Here is a 26,419-nt window from a genome sequence, read left to right as displayed (position 1 = left end):
TTGCACACATTTTCACAATTTTACAAAAAATAAAAAAAAGCAGATCTACGAGCTAGTAGCTTGTATAAGCCAAAAAAATCTAAAATGACACAGTATGCGTTCCAGGATTGAATGGGTTAACCACGTAAAAAAAAAAAAAAAAAAGTGAAACGCGCCTTTAACTGTTACAACTAGTTTTCTTTCTCGTTTTCGTTTTCATTTCTTTTCATAAACATATGGCTTGTGACCTAAACTCTGCCTCCGCACCGAACACATCAAATGAGTGTTTTTCTTCCATGTCGTCTTCAAGCTTTTGTCCCCACAGTGTCCTCTGTGGACACTCAGTCCCTATACGATACTTAACCTGCATGGATACAAAGTGTGGTGGGGCACCGTGGGGCTCCAGAGCACTTCCAGTGAGCTACACTAAGTGATAATACTGGGATTTAAAAAGAACAGTAAGCTATAAACCAGTACCAGCGCTCAAGTGCCTCCGAACCAAACGTACGGCGGTCTGGACTCTGGACAGCTGACCGTCATACAGACTGATGTCACAGGCTTGGCCACATGAAGCGTGAGAGATCCACATCGGGGGCCATGACGCCGTTCCCACGTGGATCCATCCCCAACATCCTGCATGAATCAGGTTTTTCTTTTCCAGTTTCAGCCTCAGCATCAGAAGACATTGTCCTCAGTCTGTATCTGAGACAAAGGTTTACAGACTGACGTGTGAGGCTAAAGTTCTAGCTGGTCCTGCAAAAAACGTGACGGGCAGTACAGGCTGAACCTACCGGTGTGTGACTGTGTACGCCTTTATAAGAGGTGTGTTCAGTCAGTCAGACAGACAGGCCGACGGCTTTCGTCGTAGGTTTCTGGGCTCTCCCTGCCGCCCAAACCCGAGGAAACCCGTTTCTGGAGACGTTTTGGCTTGACTTGATAGGCTGGTTATTTTATTCCACTGAATGTCTTGTTGTTGTCTTGCTGCATCCCTGTACCGGCCGGGCGGTTGGACGTGTGGTCACAGTTTTGAACGGCGTTCCTACAGGACTACAGGGGCTTCTTGTACTGGCTGCCTGAGAGGTGTTGTCGTATGGAGGGCTTGGAGCCCGCCGCGTCGCCCAGCTTCCGCCACACCACCTGCCAAACAGAAAGAGACCAAGATTAAAGGGCGTGACAGCCAATCAAAATACATCAATGGAATCGATTATATAAAAAATAAACAATAATCGAGTTTTAATCCAATAAGACTGGGAACGCATCAGTCTCATTTTAAGATTTCTTTGGCGATCCAAAAATAGCAGATATATAAGCTCATAGCTCATGTGTGTACAAGCTCAAGCTATGAGCTTGTAGATCTGCTATTTTGTACCCTAGTGTAGAAGAATCCATTATTATGATGTAACAGTGGCATTTGTATTGGCATGTTACCTGCACATGTGGTCTTCTAGCGCCTTCCAGTATCTTATTTTCAGAATGTTTCAGGATATTTAGCCATAATAAGTACAAATATATGCAATTCTAAGAAGCTACAGGTGTGACTACACTATTGAAACCAGGGGATTCGTACATGTCACATGAGAGTGTTGAGAGAGTTGATTGATTAGATCAGATAAGGACAGTAGCCACTGTTAAAGAACAGTGCTGGAGCTGGAGCCTGAGTCGTGTCATTTAAGACAGTACCAAGTCACATGATTAATCAACAGAACGTTACATCCACATGGGTAGACCAAACCCATAATAAATAAGAGTGGATGCTCACTGGTCAGTACGAACTGTCCTGCAGGCCACAGTTACCAGGGTGTTATCGCTGCGTTCGTCATTTTCCATTGTGAGCTCCGAGAGACTGACGGTAAGAATTGAGTGTTTACATGACGATAAATGTATGTGTTTCTGATATGTTTTACAGAATTGAGTGTATATTTCATGTCAGTAATTTGTTGTTGTTTATGTTTAATATTGTACACCTAGTAGCCTGGCATTGCCAAACTGATCACGTTGGGTTCACGCACAGGCTGATATCGCGGAGGAACTTGTGTGAGTGACACTCACGTGATCAGTCTGGCAATAATGCCAGGCTATAAAACATGGTGTCCTTCCTGAGCTGAACATGTGTCTGCGTTCCTGACTTTCACTTTTCCTCTCTGCACCATGAAAGGGCCGTTCATACTTAAACTAAACTCAGAGGACTTTATACTGTGTGGGGTTGGTTCCTGGTTGTTTGCCCGCTTTGCTTTGATGCGTTCAGCGACTGGTTCCCTGGTGTTTCCCATGCAGTAGACATCCTGCCGTTCCCATACGCTCTCCCTCTCGCTGTGCTAATTCTAGAGGGCCTCTCTCTCTCTCTCTCTCTCTCTTTCTCCCTCCCTCTCTCTCTCTCTCTTCCTCTGCGCCAAAATAGCATTGTTGGGCGTGTTAATAAGGCTCCTATTAAATGCTGAAACAATAGCAGTACTGTTTGTACCGTAAACCGCATAGGAACACACACACACACACACACACACACACACACACACACACACACACACACACACACACACACACACACACACACACACACACACACACACACACACACACACACACACACACACACACACACACCTCTGCGTTGTGCGTCAGGGTCAGACAATGATACTATGCCGGCCAAAAGATGTATAAATCTGGAGTGATACACATGAGGGTCCATTTTTATTAACTTAGCCTTGAATTAACACTAACTGTCCCACCCTGAGCAAGCACTCTGTGAGACACTCCCCCCCGCCCACTAGGTCCAGACAGACAGACAGACAGACAAACAGACAAACAGACAGACAGACAGACAGACAGACAGACAGACAGACAAGACAGGCAGACAGACAGACAGGCAGACAGACAGACAGACCAGAAACCGCTGATGTCACTCGTTGCCTTAAAGCCTGACGTCAACCGTTGCATAGCAACGCCAATTAGCGGTGAGGTGCTGTAACGTCAGGCATGTCCATCCTTTAGAACCGGCTACTGGGAGGGGACCACGGCCCGATACGCCCATATATAGGCAGGACCACGGCCACGTCACTATGACTCAGACTTAACCGTCATAATCGTCAGAATAGTTTCTATGTAGAAAAATGGTCAATTTTCCAAAAATAGCGTAAATAGCTGATCTGAAAGTTTACACCACGTCACAAAGTGACGTGGTGTAAACTTGCAGATCAGCTATTTCCACTATTTTTTCAAATATCTGGAAAGTATAAAAAAAAAAAAACAGAAAATGTTCAATGGCCAAAAACACAAATGGTTAATCGCAATTATTTTGTGTGACAACTAACCGTCAACCTAAACGTGTAATGGTGACACAGCCCTAATATGGATATCCAGTTGTCCACAACCACCGATCCAACCAATATGCCCATATATGGGCATGCCATTATACAGGGTATGGGCATACACTAATGACATCAGGGATCTCCATATATGGGTATAAAAGGGACACAGGTAGACAGACAGATACAGAGGTCTCCATATATGGGCACAAAAGGGACAGACAGGTACAACGGGTACTCTGACACTACTACGACTCAGACATATCGGCAGCTGGTCGGAAAAAGATCCGATCTCTAGCTCCGTATTTGGGCATCTCCAAATATGGGCACCTCCATATTTGGGCATTGGCTGACATCACACACTGACAGGGTGACATCACACACTGACAGGGTGACATCACACACTGACAGGGTGATATCAGTGCCATCTATTAGAGAGTTACGCCAACTCCGTTCACTTCTTCGGGCCAGGTCTTCTACATACACATACATTGGCGAATAGTGACAAATCCCTAAACCGGAAGTTCATGGAATGCATTGAAGTCGACGGCTCCGTGTCACTATTTCCAGCTACATGAACCACGTGACCGACGCCGTTTCTGACCCCTCATTGGCGCAACTCTCTAATAGAAGGCTCTGGGTGATATCACACACTGACACGGTGACATCACACACTGACACGGTGACATCACGCTGACAGGGCGTGGCAGCTGGGCATAAAAGCAGGCGGGCTGGGCTCCCTGGTCAAACCATCTGAGGTCAACACCTAAACATCATCAGAGCTTTAGCTACGTATCCAGAGTCAACTCACTGTGTGTCATTGTCTCTCTCTCTCTCTCTCTCTCTAAAAGCCAGAGAAATGCAGTCTAAACACAGAGAGGAGTTCTCTTTTGACCAGAGACGCTCCGAGGGCGAGCTCATCAGGAGGAGGCATCCCGACATGGTGCCCGTGATAGTGGAGAAAGGCCCCCACGCCACCGTGGATCTGGAGAAGAACAAGTTCCTGGTGCCCTCGGACCTGACCGTGGGCCAGTTCTACTTTGTGATCCGCAAGAGGATCCGTCTGCGGGCGGAGGACGCCCTGTTCTTCTTCGTGGACGGCGACGTCATCCCGTCCGCCTCCGCCACCATGGGACGGCTGTACCAGGAGCACCACGCCCACGACTCCTTCCTCTACGTGACCTACAGCAACGAGAGCGTCTACGGCTCTGCTTCTTAAAGCTCCTCTACGTTCCTCTACACGTGACCACGGCCACGTCACTATGACTCAGACATAACCATAAACAAACCCGATACGCCAATTTATAGGCATGTCCGTACGACTCAGACACAACCATAAACAAACCCGATGATGCGCCCATATATAGGCATGTCCCTACGACTAATGACATAAAAAAGGAGAAACTATGTCATTGTACATGTGGGTAAAATTCTATGAATTGCTACATGTAATAATTGGATTAGTTTCCTGGTAGGTTACTTGGTTTGGTTTGAGCTGAGTAAAAAAAAATGTTTTAGTTTCACTAGGAGATTTGTTTTAAGGTTCCTGTGAGTCATGGATGTATTAATATTACTGTTGTACTGATTTGTACTGTTTGTTTTAGCAGTGATGTGAAATTTTTAATCTGCCCCTTGGCCAGTTCCCACTTGTAAAAGAGACTCTGTCTCAATGTGTTTTACTGGTTAAATAAAGGTTAAAATAAAAATAAAAATCAGGGATCTCCATATATGGGTATAAAAGGGACACAGGTAGACAGACAGATATAGTCCAGGGGCCAACACTGATATTCAACACAAATTGGTACCACCTAAGGTGACCGTAAAGTTTTTGTATTTTTGTCTTCCTACATGTCTCTAGTTTATATTTTGGTATGATAACCCTTCCAATCTTGTAGCTTAATGGCAGTTATCACTACCTACCGGCTAATGTATCCGGTAGGAGACACAAAGTAGAATCTTTGTGTCTCCTACCCCGGGCATCAAATTATTGCGACAAAAAACAAATATATCCATGTATTCAAGGCTTCATGGGGTGTGCAATTGATAGAAAATAAATATTTTTTTGGGTGAACTCCTCCTTTAAGTTTTTCAGGGGGACTCTCTACCCATTCAGCTATGACCACCCCAGACCGAAGGAGGGTCAACTTTTACAAGCTTATGGAAAGCAGTCTTTTTGCAAACACCAAAAATCTGAGAAGTTATCAATTGCACACCCCATGAAGCCTTGAATACATGGATATATTTTGTTTTTTGTCGCAATAATTTGATGCCCGGGGTAGGAGACACAAAGATTCTACTTTGTGTCTCCTACCGGATACATTAGCCGGTAGGTAGTGATAACTGCCATTAAGCTACAAGATTGGAAGGGTTATCATACCAAAATATAAACTAGAGACATGTAGGAAGACAAAAATACAAAAACTTTACGGTCACCTTAGGTGGTACCAAAATATGGCCTGGCCCCTGGACTAATATACAGAGCATAGGAAAATATATGGGCACAAAAGGCCATATAGGGAGACTGGGGTCAAAAGTAACAGGGGGCAAACGTAAACACAATAAGAGATTTTAAGGTGTAAACGTACACTTTTGATTGTACAGTATTTTCCTTCTGCTGTCTAAAGTTAAGATGTCAGCTGATTTAAACTTAGATGAATTGTATCTCTATGTTATTGGTCACAAATGAACGTCAGCAGCCTATGCTAGTATAGGTGTTTCTAGCTAGAATATGGGATTTCATCATGGTTGCCAGTTGGGAGCAATTGTAACACAGTGACCGGGGTCAATTGTAACAATGTGTTTCAATGCAAGCAGATTTTTTGTCTGGGATTGCAAATGTCAAAGTAAAAATACATTTAAATAAAAAAAAATAGACATACATTTGAAAAAAGAAATAATTTGAATAAAAAAATAATAATAGTAATTATATATGTAAAATATTCTTAAGTAAACATATTAAATTATAAAAAATACATATTACTTAGTGATGTGCTTTTATTTGAGATATAATGTGTTAATATGACTTGAATGAATTCTTACAGTGTTACAATCGCCCCAATCACTGTCACTGTCGTGTCACCCGTCACGGGGCAATTGTAACACTCTGACTTATTGCATTAAAATAAATATTTTAGTCTTGTCCTTACTAGTGAAAGCTTATACATGGTATTAGTAATTAGGGCACATATATATGTTTCTTAAAACAAAAGATGACGAGTATATTTCAAGTATTCTGTGAATTATGAAGGAAAATGTAAATCGTGTTACTTTTGATCTATTATTTCTTGGCGATCTGCTGATCTGACTGACTTCCCACTCAGCACGTTCAACCTGACGGCCCTATTGTGAGCATGGAAACATTTCCCGGAAAAAAAAAAAAAAAAAAAAAAAACCCATAAAAGTAGTCCTGCAGTCAGAAGCTACTGTATGACTAATTGGTTGAGTTCACGTCTGAAACACAACACAGACACCCAGGAGACTGGCTACCAACCAACCAACCATCCATTGGTTGATATAGACAGGACACTCAGCTAGGAGCATCGGGGGGGAGGGAGCCGGAAGGCATCAGGGACGGACGGTGGCTCGACTGGCGTCGGACCGTCAGCTCGATCCCGAGATCCAACGAGGAGCTTTTTAACTGCAGCAACTTTAAGATACGCCACACACATCAACATACATACATAAGAACACACACATCAACATACATAAGAACACACACATCAACATACATACATAAGAACACACACATCAACATACATAAGAACACACACATCAACATACATAAGAACACACACATCAACTCACATAAGAACACACACATCAACATACATAAGAACACACACATCAACATACATAAGAACACACACATCAACATACATAAGAACACACACATCAACATACATACATAAGAACACACACATCAACATACATAAGAACACACACATCAACATACATAAGAACACACACATCAACTCACATAAGAACACACACATCAACATACATAAGAACACACACATCAACATACATAAGAACACACACATCAACATACATAAGAACACACACATCAACATACATAAGAACACACACATCAACATACATAAGAACACACACATCAACATACATAAGAACACACACATCAACATACATAAGAACACACACATCAACATACATAAGAACACACACATCAACATACATAAGAACACACACATCAACATACATAAGAACACACACATCAACATACATAAGAACACACACATCAACATACATAAGAACACACACATCAACATACAGAAGAAGAACACAGAGTCAGACTCACGTTGCACATCTCCCTGACGATGGCCTTCTCTTTCTCACTGAGGTCCTCCTCATAGTCCTCTGGTCTGTCCAGCTGCTCATGCACCTCCAGCACCTACACATGCACATGCACATGCACACGCACGCGCACACGCACGCACGCACGCACGCACACACACACACACACACACACACACACACACACACACACACACACACACACACACACACACACACACAGACACAGACACAGACACAGACGCAGACGCAGACACACACACACACACAGAGTACATCATAAACAAGGAACAAAATCAAAGATAAAAAACAGATCGGATCAAAGAGAAGCAGCAGCTGCTGGCCCTGAAGTGAACCCACATCAAAGCCTCTAGAACAGAGGGGTCTTCAACGTGTTTCAGGCCAAGGACCCCTCAGCTGACAGAGAGATGAAGCAGGGACCCCCCACACAACATACTGTATGAAATTGTGTTGCAGATTAAGCTTTTTCATAGATTTCATAGACTTTGTTTGACAGACACTGTCATCAGTGTTGGATTCATGTTAATGTGTATTTTCAGACATATAACCACTTAAACCCTCAATACTTGTACTTGTTCTTCCCTCTACACCAAACCTCTTTGCCGAAAATAGCCGATCCACAAGCCCACAGCGAGGCGCTCTGGGCTTGTAGATCGGCTATTTTTTGAATGCTAGGGTTGAAGTGGTTATTCAAATTTATAATAATAATACATTTAAAAAAAATCCTATCACACAAAGATTTGGCGGCCCCACTGTAGTAACTCTGAGGACCCCCTAGGGGTCCCGGACCCCCCCCCTGTTGAAGACCCCTGGCCTAGAACGTAGAACTAGAGATCACACACACAGTGATGTTTAGAGGTAAAGCTCTCTCTGTATTCACTGTTGATTCTGACAGCAAATGTAGTTTTAGTCATATTTTAGTCATCTGAAATGTTTTCGTTTTTAGTCTAGTTTTAGTCGACTAAATATCATGAGATTATAGTCGACTAAATCTACGGTTGATTTAGTCGACTATAATTAATTTAAACTAGCTGCATGGCCCAAAAATAGCCGATCTACAAGCTCACATTATCTGGAGGGAACAATGGATGTTGGGGTGCAGGACGGGTGGTTAAGAAAAAGTGACCATTTTAACCCATTGAGACCTGAAGCCGATTCTACATGTCTCCTAAATCTCAACAGTTTTCTGAAAAACCTATGTTTCTATATCAGTGGTTCTCAATCTTTTTCATGTCAAGGACCCCCAAAATTATATGCATTTGGCCGCGGACCCCCATCAAAATATTTTGTTCCAGGGACCCCCAGAAGCAAAGATTTGAGTTAAAAATGTTCGCTTTAATATATATATATATATTCAGAAGATTTGCACACATTTTCACGATTTTTGAATAGCCCAAAGTGTAAAAGAATGCTTTTTAGCTCAAATCTAAAAATGACACAGTTCCAGGTCTTAATGGGTTAAGGGGGGCTACTGTACCTTCATAGAGTGAATATAGGATGTGGGGGGGGGGGGTTACAGTACCTTCATGGCGTGCACCACAGCCTCAGGTTTGTGTCCAGGGGGGGGGCTACCGGGCTGGGAGGGGGAGGGCTCGCCACTGGAACTCCTCCCTGAGCCCTGATGCATGATGGGAAGACACACAGCACAGCAACAGTTCAGAGAGTTATTATACATAAACCATTTTTAACCGTTAAGCCTGAAGCAGAACAATAGAAGATCTACAAGCTCACAGCGCATCGCCGCCGCAACGCGTTGTGAGCTTGTAGATCAGCAAATTTTCAGTACGTGAAACTGGCCATCATGCAACTATCATGTATAAATCATGTTTAACTCCATATAATTCCAACCCCTAAACCTAGAACCTCTAAATCCTTGGTTCTCAAAGTGGGGTCCAGGGACCCCCAGGGGTACCTGAGGGGGTTCCAGGGGGTCCCCAGCTAAATGGAGGATAGTTAGGAACCAAATGGACCCTTGTGGGTCTGTAACTCTGAGAGTGTACAAATGGAACCAAATGGACCCTAACGGGTCCATTTGGTTCCATTTGTACACTCTCAGAGTTAAATTAACATTGATTTTACAATATAAATTGGGGTCCCAGGGATAGAAATGCCATTAAATGGGTGTCGCCTAATGCATGTAAACTGGGGGTCCTCTTGAAATTAAAATGGTTGAGAATCACTGGTAGCTGGCAGTGAAAAATCTTCTCTTATGGGGGTCCCTGGCATATATTTTTGAAATGGGGGTCCGTGGGCTAATAAGTGTCAATTTGGGGGTCCTTGAGATGAGAAGTTTGAGAACCACTGCTCTACATGTCTAATCCTAACCTGAACATTTTCCCAATTGTGAACCTTTTTAACGATATAACAAAATGTTCTCTTGTGAGGAGTAATGCACGCACGCACGCACGCACACACACACACACACACACACACACACACACACACACACACACACACACACACACACACACACACACACACACACACACACACACACACACACACACACACACACACACACACACACACACACTTATTTTTTTGCCCACATAAACAGAAGTACAAGAACACCTTGTACAAAGGTCATAAACTCTGACAATAGGAAAACAGCCGGTTACAAAGTGCCTAGACGGCAGAACATTGTTACATTATACGGTATAGTCAACATCAGTGGTGTAAAGTAACTAAGTACATGTACTCAAGTGTCCTCAATACATTTGAGTAATTTTCACTTTCACTGGATTATCTTAAATGTTCAGTACTTTTACTTTATACTCCACTATACATCTCATAGGCAAAAACTGTACTTTTACTCCACTAGAATTATTTGAAAACTTTAGTTACTAGTTACTTTGTAGATTTTGATTATAAAAAATAGCCGATCTACAAGCTCACAACGCGTCGCAAAGTGATGCGTTGTGAGCTTGTAGATCTGCTATATGGATAATCTATTCATTGATATATCAAACTTTAAAAAATGTTAAACAGGGTTCTCGATTATTTGATTACTTGAAAAAGTAATCAATAGAATAATCGCAAAAAAAGAAAACGTAAAAATAAGGGTATGTTGCAGCCCTAATGTGGATGTAGGTCTAACCAGGATATATATATATCTATATATATATATATCTATATATATATATATATATATATATATATATATATATATATATATATATATATATATATATATACATATATAAACAGTCTAATGTGGATGTAGGTCTAAACAGCTTCCAGTTCTATAGAGTCTCAGTCACTTCTATCAGGTTACACTCGAACATGGCTTTTAGGAGCCAGGGGCCCTGCATGGGTTGTGTAAGAGTGTTGATCTGTGTGTGTGTGTGTGTGTGTGTGTGTGTGTGTGTGTGTGTGTGTGTGTGTGTGTGTGTGTGTGTGTGTGTGTGTGTGTGTGTGTGTGTGTGTGTGTGTGTGTGTGTGCGCGCGTCTCTGGTATGTTACATACATGCAAAGAGTTGCTAAAGTTACTCAGGCTTTCTGGAGACGACTGATGTGGTGATATACATGTCAGAGAGAGAGAGGGAGAGGGAGAGACAGAGAGAGAGAGGGAGAGAGAGAGAGAGAGAGAGGGGGGGGGGGGTGTGGAGAGGTGTGGATGCAGTGAATGGTGAAAAGATAACAGTTGAGTCGATCAAGAGACTGAGACTAGGCATGAACGAAATCGTGAACGCAACAGTTTCGAGTCATGAACGTGTTCGTTCACGCTCACGGCAAAGAACTAGTTCTTATGAACGGATCGATCATGACCGACACATCACTAGTGTGTGTGTGTGTGTGTGTGTGTGTGTGTGTGTGTGTGTGTGTGTGTGTGTGTGTGTGTGTGTGTGTGTGTGTGTGTGTGTGTGTTCGTGCGTGCGTACATACATGCACGTACGTGGGTGCGCATGCATGTTTAGCAACAACAACAAATGAAGCTCTATATTATAACAAGTAAGACGCGCGAACGCTGGAAGCGAACGCAGCTCGAAAATAACAATAAGAAGAATAGAAAGGAATGAGCAATTACTTGCCATCCGGCCTGAAATATGCACAAATGACATGGAATTCTTAGATATCCCAATAGATGAACTCGTGTAGATGCTTGTAGATGTGTTATTTTTGACTGTCGCTGCTATATTTTTCTCAGAGGAGTGTAATGAGTCACCCAGGGGCACAGGCGAATTTCAGCCACACTGTAGTGCATGCAGGCAATGAGAGCGTGACTCACATGGGGGCAGCCAATGAGAGCGTGAGTGACATGGGGGCGCGGCTGCACACATACTGCACACAGACAGACAGACACACAAGCCGAGCCGAGTGTCATAGTATGCTCCACTTGGTCGGAGGCGCGGCTTTGCCGCGCCTCCTTCCGCGTTCGCAATAATAATCAGGTGGGTTGTCATTTTCAGTCAGTCTGGAGAGAGAGTCCATTTATCAGCTTAAACGTTATAGTGGTTTAGTTCTAAGTGTGTCTGCTCACTTCTCTGTGTCATCACTTCCTATTTCACATGCTCATCTTGTATCCTGTTATGAGTTCTCTGTCCTGATTGGATAAAATCGGTGTCCCGACCTGAACATGTATTTTCTCTTTACAAAAGAGCTGGAGAGAGAGGGAGACCCCCTGTTACTGAACAAACACTCAAATGATTACTATCAGAATATAGAGCTATCTAAAACAATTTATAAATTGCTATTTTTGGCAAAAAAAATGATTTGGTGTCGACTGAAACAAGTCTACGGTCCAAATACATACAGTATGCAACTCAGGTCTGTTACTCCAAGAATAGAGCGTTGAAGTGGTTAAGGGAATTGGAGGAGAGGTAGGAGAGGTGTGAGAGAGTGTGTGTGTGTGTGTGTGTGTGTGTGTGTGTGTGTGTGTGTGTGTGTGTGTGTGTGTGTGTGTGTGTGTGTGTGTGTGCGCATTGTTTTTGCCTACTAAACCATTTTAAATGTGCAACAGCTCACTTCTCAGCAGATAGTGCAACGTGCACGCAACGTGCACGAAACGTGCACACACAATGCAGACGGGAGCAACGGAGACACAGTGAATACAGGAAGAGAAGAATGCTGAGGGAGCAATACTACTACAGCCTGCTGTGACTGCAATAATCCACCTACTGTCCATAGAGCGGCCCTGTGGCCTGCATAGATATACTGTTATAGCAGTGGTTCCCAAACCTTTTAGCTCAAGACCCAAAAGACAAATCAGATGTTTGCGCGGGACCCAAACTAGTGAAAATAGCAGATCTACAAGCTCACAACGCGTCACTTTGCACCGCGTTGTGGGCTTGTAGATCGGCTATTTTCACTACTTCTTAAAAATGCGTTTTCTAATTGATGGAAGCTTTTCTTTCATTGTCTCCGCCAGGCAGAAAGTCATGGCGAGAGAGTATGTTATTGTTTTGCACCCTGTCCGTGTGTCCGTGTGTCCGTGTGTCCGTGTGTCCGTGTGTCCTGTCCGTCCGTGAGCAGCTAATCTCCGGCACCGTTGGCCCGGTCGCTGCAAAACTGTGCACACACACTCCCTGGATACCAATTCAGAACCTCTGCCCCACATTTTTCACATGGGCCTGTTATACCGCCACCAGGAGGCCGATTTTATATATTACTCCTACAGATTTAATCCAAACGTCATGCAAATCGGTACACAGTATCTCTATAGTCATGTGATCAACACGGATCTGTCCCATTTCCCATATTTCATCCTCATTGGCTAAGGTTGGCTTCCAAAGTTTGCATGATTGGTCCGTTTTGAACAAAATGCCTCAAATCATGAACGCAGCTTGCAATTTCCTTTTCACATTGGCCTATTATAGCGCCACCAGGAGGCCACAATAACGTACCTGACCTGGCGGAGACCTGTGCTCCGAGGAGCACATTTCTAGTTTATTCATGAAATATTATCTTCGTAAATCATATTTTGTCCGCACACACACACACACACACACACACACACACACACACACACACACACACACACACACACACACACACACACACACACACACAGAGGGGGTTTGGATCCATCTTTTCGTACAGAACACCAAAGCTAGATAAACAAGGCGGGGGGGATTTCACATGACCTGGTGCTGTTTTAAGGACTTAAGGACCTTTATTGCCTCTACGTCATATAAACCTGTGGCCACGCACACACACGCACACACACACACACACACACACACACACACACACACACACACACACACACACACACACACACACACACACACACACACACACACACACACACACACACACACACACACACACACACACACACCACACAAACACACACACACACACACACACACACACACACACAGTACTTACATTGTGCATGTGTTCTTGGTACTGTGACATGGATGAGAGCTGAGACTCTGAATGGTACAGAGTTAGACCCTTCCTCAATGTCTTTGCATCCCCCCCACCATTAACCTGGGAGAGAGAGACAGAGAGAGAGAGAGAGAGAGAGAGAGAGAGAGAGAGAGAGAGAGAGAGAGAGAGATCTGTTAGTAATGAAGTGACAGTAAATGCTAGCTAAAGCATCCTAGACCAGCCATTCCCAACCTGCAAACTAAAAGAGGTCAGGTAGGAGGGTCAGGTAAAAAAAACAGTTTTGCAAAAAACGGCCTCCCGGTGGCGCTATAATATAACAGTTTCACCGCAATCGGACGCTGCATTCATGATTTGCGGCATTTTGTTCAAAACAGGCCACTCATGCAAACTTTAGATGTCAATCTTAGCCAATCAGGATGGAATATGAAAAATCGAACAGATCCGTCTTGATCACATGACTACGATACGATACGATACGATACGATAATACTTTATTGTCAGTTCACACTGAAATTTGTCTTGCGACCCAGCAGCCATGTATGCAACAATAAACAGTACACACATTTGACATGACAGAAGAAAAACAACACACAATACAAAATACATACATAAAGACATACAAAGACAAGAGCAATGTCCACTTCTCAGCCTACCCCTGGCCTATAACTCCTGATTAAGCCTCAGTGTCGTCTGATGGACAAAGGACCTCTTCAGTTTGACCTTATTGTATGTAGGAACACTGTATCTCCTTGCTGAAGGCAGCAACCTATATTCTCCATACAAAGCATGGCTAGTGTTTGAAGTGATGTTCCTTGCTAACCTTATCATACTGTTATCATAAGTAGATGTATAGAGCCTCTGAAGTGGTTGTCCAACAATCTTTGAACAAATGTTCAGTTGCTGCAGCAGTTGTGACTTTAAAGCTACAGACAGACATCCATACCAGGTGGTACTACAGTACTGAAGAACACTCATTATAACAGAAGTGAAAAACAAAAGAAGAATCTGATGACTATAGAGATCATGAGACGAACGTAGAATGAACCTTGTTTAGACCCGCTGGAATGAACTTGTCTTTGTGTCTTTAGGACTTTGCCCCTGAATAAAGCAGTTAATACGTGAGACAGCGTTCCTCCTGGGATTATGACTACTAAGCTACCCTGTAAACCTCACGGAGGATATTACTGCCTTTTATGGAACACTTATTGCTCTGGAACCATGCAGGTTGTACTGTAAATGCCCCGCCCGGTTATGCAAGAATCAGGAGAACCACATGGGAGGTAAATGTAAATTCCCATAGAAAGGAGGAGATGTCATTCACTGCCGCCGTTTCTCCTTTTTCTCCTTTGTACATACTGTATAGCGTTGGTATTATTGTGTTACTTTTTTATGCTATGTTGATGAATTGAATACATAGGACCACAATGGAAACAAGTCCACGGGACTTTTTTTGTGTTATCCTTTTAACCTTAATGTCTGACTGTACCTCCTGCTGTTTACATTTATGACTGATAAAGTATTCAATAAATTAATCACAATCCTGTTGTATACTGTTGTCTGTCTGTCTGTCTGTGTCCCTTTCATGACCATATATGGAGATTTCTGTGTCTGTCTGTCTGTGTCCCTTTCATGTCCATATATGGATATTTCTGTGTCTGTCTGTCTGTGTCCCTTTCATGACCATATATGGATATTTCTGTATCTGTCTGTCCGTGTCCCTTTCATGACCATATATGGAGATTTCTGTATCTGTCTGTCTGTCTGTGTCCCTTTCATGTCCATACAGTATATGGAGTTCCGTGTCAGGCATGCCCAAATATGGAGTCTCTAGGCCAGTATATGACATCATATTGGTGACATCAGCGTACTCCACATATGGGGATTTGTGGATGTATCTCTATACTTCTTGGGGAGATCCGCTGATCCAACAGACGTCCCACTCGACACATCACGCCCTCGGTCGGCCCCATATATGGGCGTAGCGGTCGGATCGGTGGTTCTGGGCAAACCGCCTATTCGACCGACTCGACGCCGCGGGCACAGAACTTTGAGGTCAGTCGGTAGGAGATACGTGACCTACAGACGGACAGAGGTTTCACATATCTATAGTAGGACACTGCCTCTAAAAGTGCCTGCCCACCACTGCGGAGGCTGCGGGTTCGATTCCACCGCGGTGCATCCGGCTTTCTCGAGCGTCAATTGGCCGCTCGTTCGGGGGAGGGAAGCCGGGGGGGGGGGTGGTGGGGGAGGGGGGGGGGTGGTGGGGGAGGGGGGGGGGTGGTGGGGGAGGGGGGGAGGAGCCTGTCAGCAGGGAGTGTTGGGCGGGAGGAGTAGGACGAAGGCTCTACGTCCTCCTGGTGGGGGCTCTTCACTGGTAGGTGAGGAGCCAGTAGGATACGACAGCAGTGACATCACACTGAAGTGTGAGGGGAGGAATGAATTGGCATAACGACTACATTGGGGAGAAAAAGGAGTAAAACGCACACAAAAAAAGAAAGAAAGAAAGGATAGTAGGATACTGGAACCCCAATCTACACAGTAGAATCCTCAGTGTTAATGTAACTCTGTACAAATGGAATTTGAGTTAAAAATGTTTGCTTTAAAAATATATATATATTCAAAGATTTGCACACATTTTCACGATTTTTCAAAAATAGCAGATCTACAAGCTCATAGAGCTCATATGAGCTTGTAGATCTGCTATTTTTGAATAGCCCAAAGTGTACAAATGGAACAGAACTGACCCATTCAGTTCTACCTGTACACTCTCAAGAGTTACAGACCCGTAAGGGTCTATTTGGACCCCTAGTGGTCCCCAGGCCAGACGCTGAGAAACATTATGTCCCGACTGGCTTTTTTTTTTTTTTGTTTAATCTCTCCTGGTGTCTCCATGGTTACGCTACAACACCTGCGTCAGAGAAACCACATCCCACTGTGATTTAGAGGAATTATGAACATTGGTTTGGAATTATTAGCTTGGACTAATGGGATTACTCCGTCTGAAACGACCCTGTGTCGTTGTGCATAACACTGATGTGGGATTACACTGGTTTATGTGTTGAAGTCTTTGGTGTGTGTAACCAAAGTGTGATAGTTATTATGTGTTTTTATTCATATTTAACCTAATATGTAAGACCTTGTGTCAGGTGGATACCTCCAATTTTGTGTGACACTGTAGTATGACGAAGTAAGGCATTAATATAATTTTTTTTTCAAAAGGTGCCATATGAATTTGAGATACTCATGTTGACCCCCCCGCGCTCCACTCCCCGTCGCTCCATCGTTCACGTTGATTTGCGCACCTCTCACTCCATGGCCACTCAACAGTAAAAAAAAAAAAAAAAGAAAAAGAAAGTAGAAATTTGAATGAAAACTTGCGAAGAATCTGGGTGTGACCCTGGACGATCAACTGTCGTTCTCGGCAAACATCGCATCAGTGACACGGTCCTGCAGATTCCTCCTCTACAACATCAGGAGGATTTGCCCCTTCCTCACGGAGAAGGCAGCCCAGGTGCTCATCCAGGCTCTTGTCATCTCCCGCCTGGACTACTGCAACTCCCTCCTGGCTGGTGCTCCGGCATCTGCCATCAGACCTCTGGAGCTTGTTCAGAAAGCTGCGGCTCGTCTGGTGTTCAACCGCCCCAAGTTCTCCCACACAACTATCCTTCTCCGTTCTCTACACTGGCTCCCTGTAGCAGCTCGGATCCAGTTTAAAACCCTGGTGCTAGCCTATAGGGCAGTGAAAGGAACAGCTCCTTCTTACCTCCGAGCTATTGTTGATGCCTACACCCCTGCCCGACCACTTCGGTCTGCCACCTCGGGGCGACTGATTGCCTCGTCACTCAAGGGTCCTTCTGGTCGATCGACACGGTCACGACTTTTTTCTGTTCTGGCCCCACAGTGGTGGAATGAACTTCCCACTGATGTCAGGACAGCAGAGTCACTGCCCATATTTCGCCGCAGGCTGAAAACCCACCTCTTCAGGAAACACTACCCTTCCTCTTTGTCTGGCTTACTTGTTGTTAACTAGTTTTATTGTTTTATTGTTGTATTGTTTTATTGGATCTTGTTTAGTCGATACACTTTTTGTATTAGCTCGTGCTCATTTGATTTTGCTATTTTGTCTCATCTGTTTAAGAAAGTAGGTAGCTGATATATAGCACTTTTACCTTAGCGCTAGGTATACTCTTGGTTGCTTGTTTTTGCAGGAAATGCACTTCAGACTTCTGGTGATTAGTAGTTTTGTTCTCTACCTATGTTGAATGCACTTATTGTAAGTCGCTTTGGATAAAAGCGTCTGCTAAACGGTGCGCGGGCCCCGCCGGGGCGGCTTGGAGCGGCAGGCGGTCCTCACTCCGAGTACCGCTCCAACCTTTTTATAAACCAGCTCCACGCTCACGCCAAAATCGCGCCGCTCCACTCCTCGCTCCGCTCTCGCATCACTACGCTCACATGCTCTGACACACACACACACACACACACACACACACACACACACATATTTATTGTTTATTTAACGAGGCCCCAAGTGAGTATTTGAACTTTAGCCTTCGACCCCACTTCACATGTGTTACCCGTTGACCTTTCAGACCTCTTTAGGGACCCGTTAGTCCCTGAACTACAAGTCCCAGAACAGACCATTAGTCTAATATATTATATTACATATTAAATCACTTTTCTGATTTAATACTTATAGTTGCACGCCGAAAAGTAGCACGTGTACAAGCTCCCGATGCGATGAGAGCTTGTGGATCTGCTATTTTCGGGACAGCGAATCGGGCTTTAGAATAAATTGAGAAAAGCCAGAGACCCTCATCTGCACTATTCCGTAAATACACGCATGCATGCACGCACGCACGCACACACACACACACACACACACGCTCACACACGCACACACACACACACACACACACACGCACACGCATGCTGATCCAGAAAGGATCCAGAGCAGACATGATGCTGTAGTACCTGTCGTGACAGCAGCATTGTGTTCTCCTCCTCCAGAAGGCGGACTTTGTCCTCCAGCTGTCTGACGTAGCTGTTGGACGACGAAGACACATCTGGAAGGACAGAATGGCAGAATAAACGTCAGGGGAAAAAAATACATTATTTGATCCAATAAGCTGGCTTGTTAAGGTGTTTGTTCTTTTATCAGAAGGCCTCTTCATCCATATGACACAACCAGGGCTTTTCCTGCACTGAAGAACTCTCAGCACCCCCCTATACTAGCGTCATGTCCAGGGCAGGGGGTGATCTTGTGGTTCAGAGGATGTACTTGTAAAACGTTTTAGAAAATAGTCTAAAAGTATAAAATATAGGGAAACGGCCCACCCATTCTGACCACTTAAAGCCTTTGTCGTATGATGTGTCGTATGCGTTTTTCGATGAATTGAGTACAAAGGACCCCCATGGAAACAAGCCATAGTGCTTTCTTCGGTTTAACCCATTAAGACCTGAGGTGAATCTTTAAAAAATTCTAAATCCTAACAGTTTTTTGAAAAAAAATGGAAAACATTTTTTTTCAAGATTTTTCAAAAATAGCAGATCTACAAGCTCATAGCGCGGCACTCGGTGCCGCGCTATGAGCTTGTATATCTGCTATTTTTGAATAGCCAAAGAAGTCTAAAGTGACTGCTCACAAAGCGGTTAAAATCCTCTAACAGACCTTGTATTGAGCTGTACTTCCCTGTGCAAACTGTTGATAAAGTATTAGTATGCTGGTCTATGGTCTAACCAGTCATCTTGTTCCTCTGTGTGCATTACGTTGTTACTATAATAATAATAATATAGACATCTGGACGGCAGCCTGTTAGGCTCACATTACTGTACAGGGTCAGAGGGGAGAGAGAGAGAGAGAGAGAGAGAGAGAGAGAGAGAGAGAGAGAGAGGAGAAAAAAGAGGCAGAAATATAGGAGAATGACATAATTACCGGGAAAGAGGCTTAGAAAGAGAAACAGAGAGAGAAAGGGAGAGAGGGGGGGGGGGGAGAGAGAAATGACAGAATGAGCGGGAAAAGAGCTAAAGTAAACGTTCAGAGTGGAGACACACACAGAGAGACAGAGAGAGGTAGAGAGACAGAGAGAGATGTAGAGAGAGAGAGACAGAGAGAGGTATAGAGACAGAGAGAGAGGTAGAGAGAGAGGTAGAGAGACAGAGAGAGAGACAGAGAGACAGAGAGAGAGAGGTACAGAATGGGTGTTATGGAACAATATGTTCTCTGTTTTCTCTACTCCCTCCACTACTCCACTACGTAATTGAAATCAGTCATACCTTGCATTTGTGTGTGTGTGTGTGTGTGTGTGTGTGTGTGTGTGTGTGTGTGTGTGTGTGTGTGTGTGTGTGTGTGTGTGTGTGTGTGTGTGTGTGTGTGTGTGTGTGTGTGTGTGTGTGTGTCCAGCCGATGTAATTGAAATCATTTGTGGGGCTGAGCTGCCCTCACACACATATAACCTGTCTCACACACAACCTGTCTCACACACATAGAACCTGTCTCACACACATAGAACCTGTCTCACACACAACCTGTCTCACACACAACCTGTCTCACACACATAGAACCTGTCTCACGCACATATAACTTGTCTCTCACACATAGAACCTGTCTCACGCACATATAACTTGTCTCTCACACATAGAACCTGTCTCACGCACATATAACTTGTCTCTCACACATAGAACCTGTCTCACGCACATATAACTTGTCTCTCACACATAGAACCTGTCTCACGCACATATAACTTGTCTCTCACACATAGAAACTGTCTCACGCACATATAACTTGTCTCTCACACATAGAACCTGTCTCACGCACATATAACTTGTCTCTCACACATAGAACCTGTCTCACGCACATATAACTTGTCTCTCACACATAGAACCTGTCTCACGCACATATAACTTGTCTCTCACACATAGAAACTGTCTCACGCACATATAACTTGTCTCTCACACATAGAACCTGTCTCACGCACATATAACTTGTCTCTCACACATAGAAACTGTCTCAGGTTCAAATCAGTAAGATAACTACTGTAGGCTTTACCTAGATTCACCCTGACCTAGTAGTGCAATATATACAGTGGGACAGTGGTACAGTGGTACAGTGGTACAGTGGGACAGTGGTACAGTGGGACAGTGGGACAGTGGTACAGTGGTACAGTGGTACAGTGGTACAGTGGGACAGTGGTACAGTGGTACAGTGGTACAGTGGGACAGTGGTACAGTGGTACAGTGGGACAGTGGTACAGCGGGACAGCGGGAGAGTGGGACAGTATTATAGCAGAATGAGTTGTTTTGTGTTTGTGTATCCTTGTGACAGATACATATATATATATAGTAGGTAATGTATGTGCATTTTTTGTCAATAACAATCATCTATTCAGTCAATGAATCACTGTACATGAGACGTGTGTGTGTGTGTGTGTGTGTGTGTGTGTGTGTGTGTGTGTGTGTGTGTGTGTGTGTGTGTGTGTGTGTGTGTGTGTGTGTGTGTGTGTGTGTGTGTGTGTGTGTGTGGGGTCAGGTGATTCGTACACGCGTGGCATTAGAGCCGAGGTCACAAGGGAGCAAAGAGGCTTACGACTCTCTCTCTCTATCTCTCTCTCTGAGTCATTTAGCAGACACTCTTATCCAGAGGGACTTACAGGTGTGAGTGAATGATGTCTGTCTGTCTGTCTGTCTGTCTGTCTGTCTGTCTGTCTGTCTGTCTGTCTCTCTCTCCTGTCACATCATGTCATTTCTTTTATGTTCGCCTATAACGACACGATCACCGTGGTTTAGAGAGGTTAATCCAGATGAAGAGAACATTAAATATAAATGTGATCACGTATAATATATGTGTCTGTAACCAGCCACAGGAAGCCACAGTATATTATACTGTGGCTTCCTCAGTGAATTGCTACATTACCCACTTAACTAACTAATCTGAACATGAAAGAAATTCACAATGCACAATCTCTGATCCAATCTCCTCCTCAAATCTGCCGTACATGCTGGAACCACCTGAGTTTAACAGCGGCCAACCATGTTTTGGTGGGACCGCGCCCTTACAAATAAAAATGTACAAAAGTATTGGTATTAAAAAGTACTTGAAGTACCAAAATTAGAAAGCACTCATTATGCAAAATGTCTCATTTCACAAGTTTTCAAATGCATAAAATATATAAAAATATGTTTTCTACAAAGTAACCAGTAACTACATTTTTCATATAATTGTAGTGGAGTAAAAGTACACTATTTGCCTCTGAGATGTAATGGAGTAGAAGTAAAAGTACAGAAAATTTTAAATTCTCCAGTAAAGTAAAAGTACCTCAATATTGTACTAAAGTACAGTACTTGAGTAAATGCACTTAGTTACTTTACAGCACTGGCTGGAAAAACATAAATAAAAACTATTCAGCCTCATACTTTGCAATGATCTAGTGTCTAGTGTCAGTGCATTCCTGTGCTGAGCCTGGGTTCGGGTATCATCAACAAGAGGGAGGGGTTAATTTTAGGATTAGCGGTGTTAAAACGGAATCCGCATGGGAAAACGCTTCACAATGGAAGTCTAAACAGTGTGTGAGGGGATTAGGACGGAGGGGGGGCGCTAAGCCCCCCACACACATGCCAATCAACACCCAGCCCAGAGAAACTGGAGGTATACGGAACAGGACAATCCCATTAATGTGGATTAAAGACCTCACGTGCCAAGAGCCCATACACACAGTGATCCTACACCTGTATGCTGAGAAACGCTGAGTGGTAACTTAACTCTGAGAGAGGACAAACAGAACCAAATGGACCGTTTGTCCACTCTCAGAGTTACGGGATTTCTAAAGGGTCCATTCGGCTCCATTTGTGCACTTTTCATTTCAGTCTTTATTGTTGGATTTGTGGAGCCGTGCAAGAGGCAACTCTGTCTTCTCCTTCATGTTGGACTCTACGCTGCGCGCATTCCTTCTAGTTTGACAATTCTACCTAACATACCTTTCACCTGCTGGCGGAAGTTGCCTGAGCTCGGATGTCTTAGAATAGTGTCACACACACACGCACGCACGCACGCACATACACACACACACAAACATGCACGCACGCACGCACGCACGCACGCACACACAAACCTGTCCTTCAGTCAATGGGACACTGTTGTGAAAGTCACACACACACACAATGCTGACCTCAGAGCATCACACACCAACACACACACACACACACACACACACACACACACACTGCTGACCAAATAAAAAGGTATTGGGGGAGGGAGGGCATCATAGAATTACAGTGGGTCAGCACATGTCCAATCCTTTTTAACTGTTACATATGTTCTCTCTCTCTCTCTCTCTCTCTCTCTCTCTCTCTCTCTCTCTCTCTCTCTCTCTCTCTCTCTCTCTCTCTCTCTCTCTCTCTCTCTCTCTCTCTCTCTCTCTCTCTCTCTCTCTCTCTCTCTCTCTCTCTCTCTCTCTCTCTCTCTCTCTCTGTCACTGAAAATGAAAATTTCAGATCTACAAGCATTTTTTCATTTTTGTCTCTCCTCGTGCACGTTTAATGCCAAACTATTATAGATGACCTGTGTCACTCCACACACACACACACACACACACACACACACACACACACACACACACACACACACACACACACACACACACACACACACACACACACACACACACACACACACACACACACACTTTCCCCTTGAAAGTAGCAGAGCTGCTGTGTGAGTCAGATTTCAAAGTCAGTCCAGAGGATTCAGAGGATTCTGGTGTTTTGCTGAATCACTGTAACTCTTCAGTGACACCGGGCACTGCAGTGACCACAGAAAACACTGGAAAACACTACAGACAGAGAGAGGAAGAGGAGGAGAGGTGGGGGGGGTGAAGGAAGGGGATGGGGGGAGGTAAATGGACGTAGCATCATGCTACAGTAGTAGCATGGTGCAGTAACAGTATGGGGCTGCAACAGTCAGGGACGTGCACAGATACACTCTAGGTGGTGCTAGAGCACCTGCCCTTTGCCCTCTTGACCAGAAGTGCCCTTTTGAAAAAAAGGGAAAAAAACGTTTTTTGTTTTTTTTTCAGTTTACAGCAGGGGTCTTCAACAGGGGGTCCGGGACCCCTAGGGGGTCCTCAGAGTTACTACAGGGGGTCCGCCAAATCTTTATGTGATATGATTTTTCTTTTTACCATAACCACTCGAAACCTAGCATCCCTTTTCTGAGGACAACTTTAGCCAAAAATAGCAGATCTACAAGCTCACAACGCCTCGCGCTGCGAGGCGTTGTGAGCTTGTAGATCGGCTATTTTTGGCAAAGAGGTATAGGTGTAGAGGGAAAAAATAGCAGACCAAGTAAACAAAAAAAGGTATAATTTACTTGAGCACCTGCCCCTCAAAATGTCTGTGCACGCCACTGGCAACAGTTAATCCAACAATTTAATCAACCTTCCAAAAAATATATTGATAATTGATCATTTCATAAAATAATCAATTAAGAAATCAATCCCTATATTGGGCATGTCAATCATAGATGAAAAGTCTATGCTCTGAATGCTAAATCATATCATGAAATAGGCCTCCTGAAAAGCCGAGAACGGAAGATGTCATCTGACGAAAATATATTTTAAAATATCTTCAAAAATATGTATATTTTATCGTCCATTTCTGCTAAGCAGCGAGCCATATGTACTGTACGGTATTATGCTTCAACTTATTTACATGTAGGACAAACGTATGACACTGTAAACAGGAAATGGAAGCCAAGAGCAGGCGGGACATCCTCTTTACCACCGGATCCTTTTCAGAGCTTCGTTTCGTACAGACTGTAAGACGTAAGCATTTAATCCGTTAACACCTTGGGTGCCAAAACCCGTCCGCTCCCATTCTATCTCCTTTGCAAAAAAAAACATATTTCCTTTACTTTCTACAGTGGGGAAAACCACTCATTTTCGATCAGAGATCACTCCGCCATGGTGACTCGCGTGAGAGATGTTATTGTACCAGGCGTTAGCCAGGACCATCCACCATCGTACACGCATGTATTGTTTACAATGGGGAGGTCGTCGTGGAGTCTGCAGCTGTAAACAGCGTAGCGTTACAAACGGTGAGATTCTCTGGCACTCAACGTCAATTTTTTAATACAACTCTGGCACCGAATGTGTTAAGACCGGGAACACATCTGTGTCATTTTGAGATGTTTTTGGCTTTTCAAAAATAGCAGATCTACAAGCTCATAGCCAAAGACATCTCAAAATGACACAGACGCGTTTCAGGATTGAACATTGTGTGAGTCAACAGTCTGGCTCCACAGACTAAACCATTAACCTGTGCCCCCCCCGCCCCCCATGTTTGTTCTGTACTCAGTCTAATGATCTAACACAGGGATGCTAATGGCAGCGTTCTGTTTGCACACGAGGTGCTGTAAGTTTGCTCTTCATAAACAAAGGCATCATTTATTTACAGAGGTGTGAAGTAATTTTACTCAAGTGCCGTACCATACTTTACTGGAGTATTTCCCATTTTCAGTTCAGTCTGAGATGTAGTGGAGTACAATTTACTTGTACTCCACTACATCTCAGAGGAAAATATTATACTTTTACTGCACTATAATTATTTGAAAACTTTAGTTACTAGTTACTTTGTAAAACATGCATTAAAAACGTAAGCCCAATGCAATATACTGTATTGCCTACTTTGGCTATTTGAAAATAGCCGCTCTACAAGCTGTCTCTCCTTCTCCTTTCATCACACCATCTTCCTTCTCTCTATCTCTCTCTCTCTCTCTCACACACACACACACACACACACACACGCTTAAACGCGCGCACGCACAGATGTGCGCACACACACACACACACACACACACACACACACACAGGCGCACACACACAAACAAACACACACACACACAGGTTGGAATTAGGTCATAAAGAGTAAGCAGAGAGTTTTCAAAGGCGTAGACGCCATATAATGACATGAACCTTGACCTGAACACTCTATCATCTGTGTGTGTGTGTGTGTGTGTGTGTGTGTGTGTGTGTGTGTGTGTGTGTGTGTGTGTGTGTGTGTGTGTGTGTGTGTGTGTGTGTGTGTGTGTGTGTGTGTGTGTGTGTGTGTGTGTGTGTCGACAAATATGATTCAACATTTTAATGATACACGACATCATAAGAAAGGTACACATTCATTATTTAACACGTGATGTGTACACGCACACACACACACACACACACACACACACACACACACACACACACACACACGCACACACACCCTGTTCAAGAGATCAGAGCCATCAGTACTTTGATCTCAGCCTGCGTACATTTCCATGAACATGGAGTTGAATGAACCGACACTCATCATCACAGTCATTAAATGAGCTGACACCATGTGACAGCGCCACACCTATAGACAAGGTCAAGGTTCACACACACACACACACACACACACACACACACACACACACACACACACACACACACACACACACA

At 43.9% G+C, this 26,419-nt stretch overlaps 2 protein-coding genes across 2 annotated transcripts in view; one reads left to right on the top strand and one right to left on the bottom strand.

Moving 5' to 3' along the window:
• Positions 1–808: 808 nt before the first annotated feature.
• LOC311036163 (coiled-coil domain-containing protein 85C-A-like) overlaps positions 809–26,419 on the bottom strand; it is a 59,980-nt gene continuing 34,369 nt past the window's right edge. Inside the window, exons 5-9 of the mRNA XM_084044690.1 lie at positions 18,921–19,012; positions 13,944–14,048; positions 9,136–9,231; positions 7,597–7,689; positions 809–1,116 (exon numbers count right to left, since the gene is read on the bottom strand). Of these exons, the coding sequence (XP_083900816.1) occupies positions 1,027–1,116; positions 7,597–7,689; positions 9,136–9,231; positions 13,944–14,048; positions 18,921–19,012 (476 nt within the window). The 3' untranslated portion in view covers positions 809–1,026. The remainder of the gene's footprint in view (positions 1,117–7,596; positions 7,690–9,135; positions 9,232–13,943; positions 14,049–18,920; positions 19,013–26,419) is intronic.
• LOC311036932 (gamma-aminobutyric acid receptor-associated protein-like) lies at positions 4,141–4,500 on the top strand (the record flags this gene model as incomplete). The annotated part of the gene is made up of 1 exon (XM_084045943.1): positions 4,141–4,500. One exon carries the CDS (start codon positions 4,141–4,143, stop codon positions 4,498–4,500), a length of 360 nt encoding a protein of 119 aa, XP_083902069.1.

Source organism: Gymnoscopelus microlampas (assembly GCF_963454915.1).
Source record: "Gymnoscopelus microlampas genome assembly, chromosome: 20".
In the NCBI taxonomy this organism is placed as follows: domain Eukaryota; kingdom Metazoa; phylum Chordata; class Actinopteri; order Myctophiformes; family Myctophidae; genus Gymnoscopelus; species Gymnoscopelus microlampas.
The sequence above is the reverse complement of the archived record's forward strand: the minus strand, read 5'-3'. Positions and strand labels throughout refer to the sequence as shown.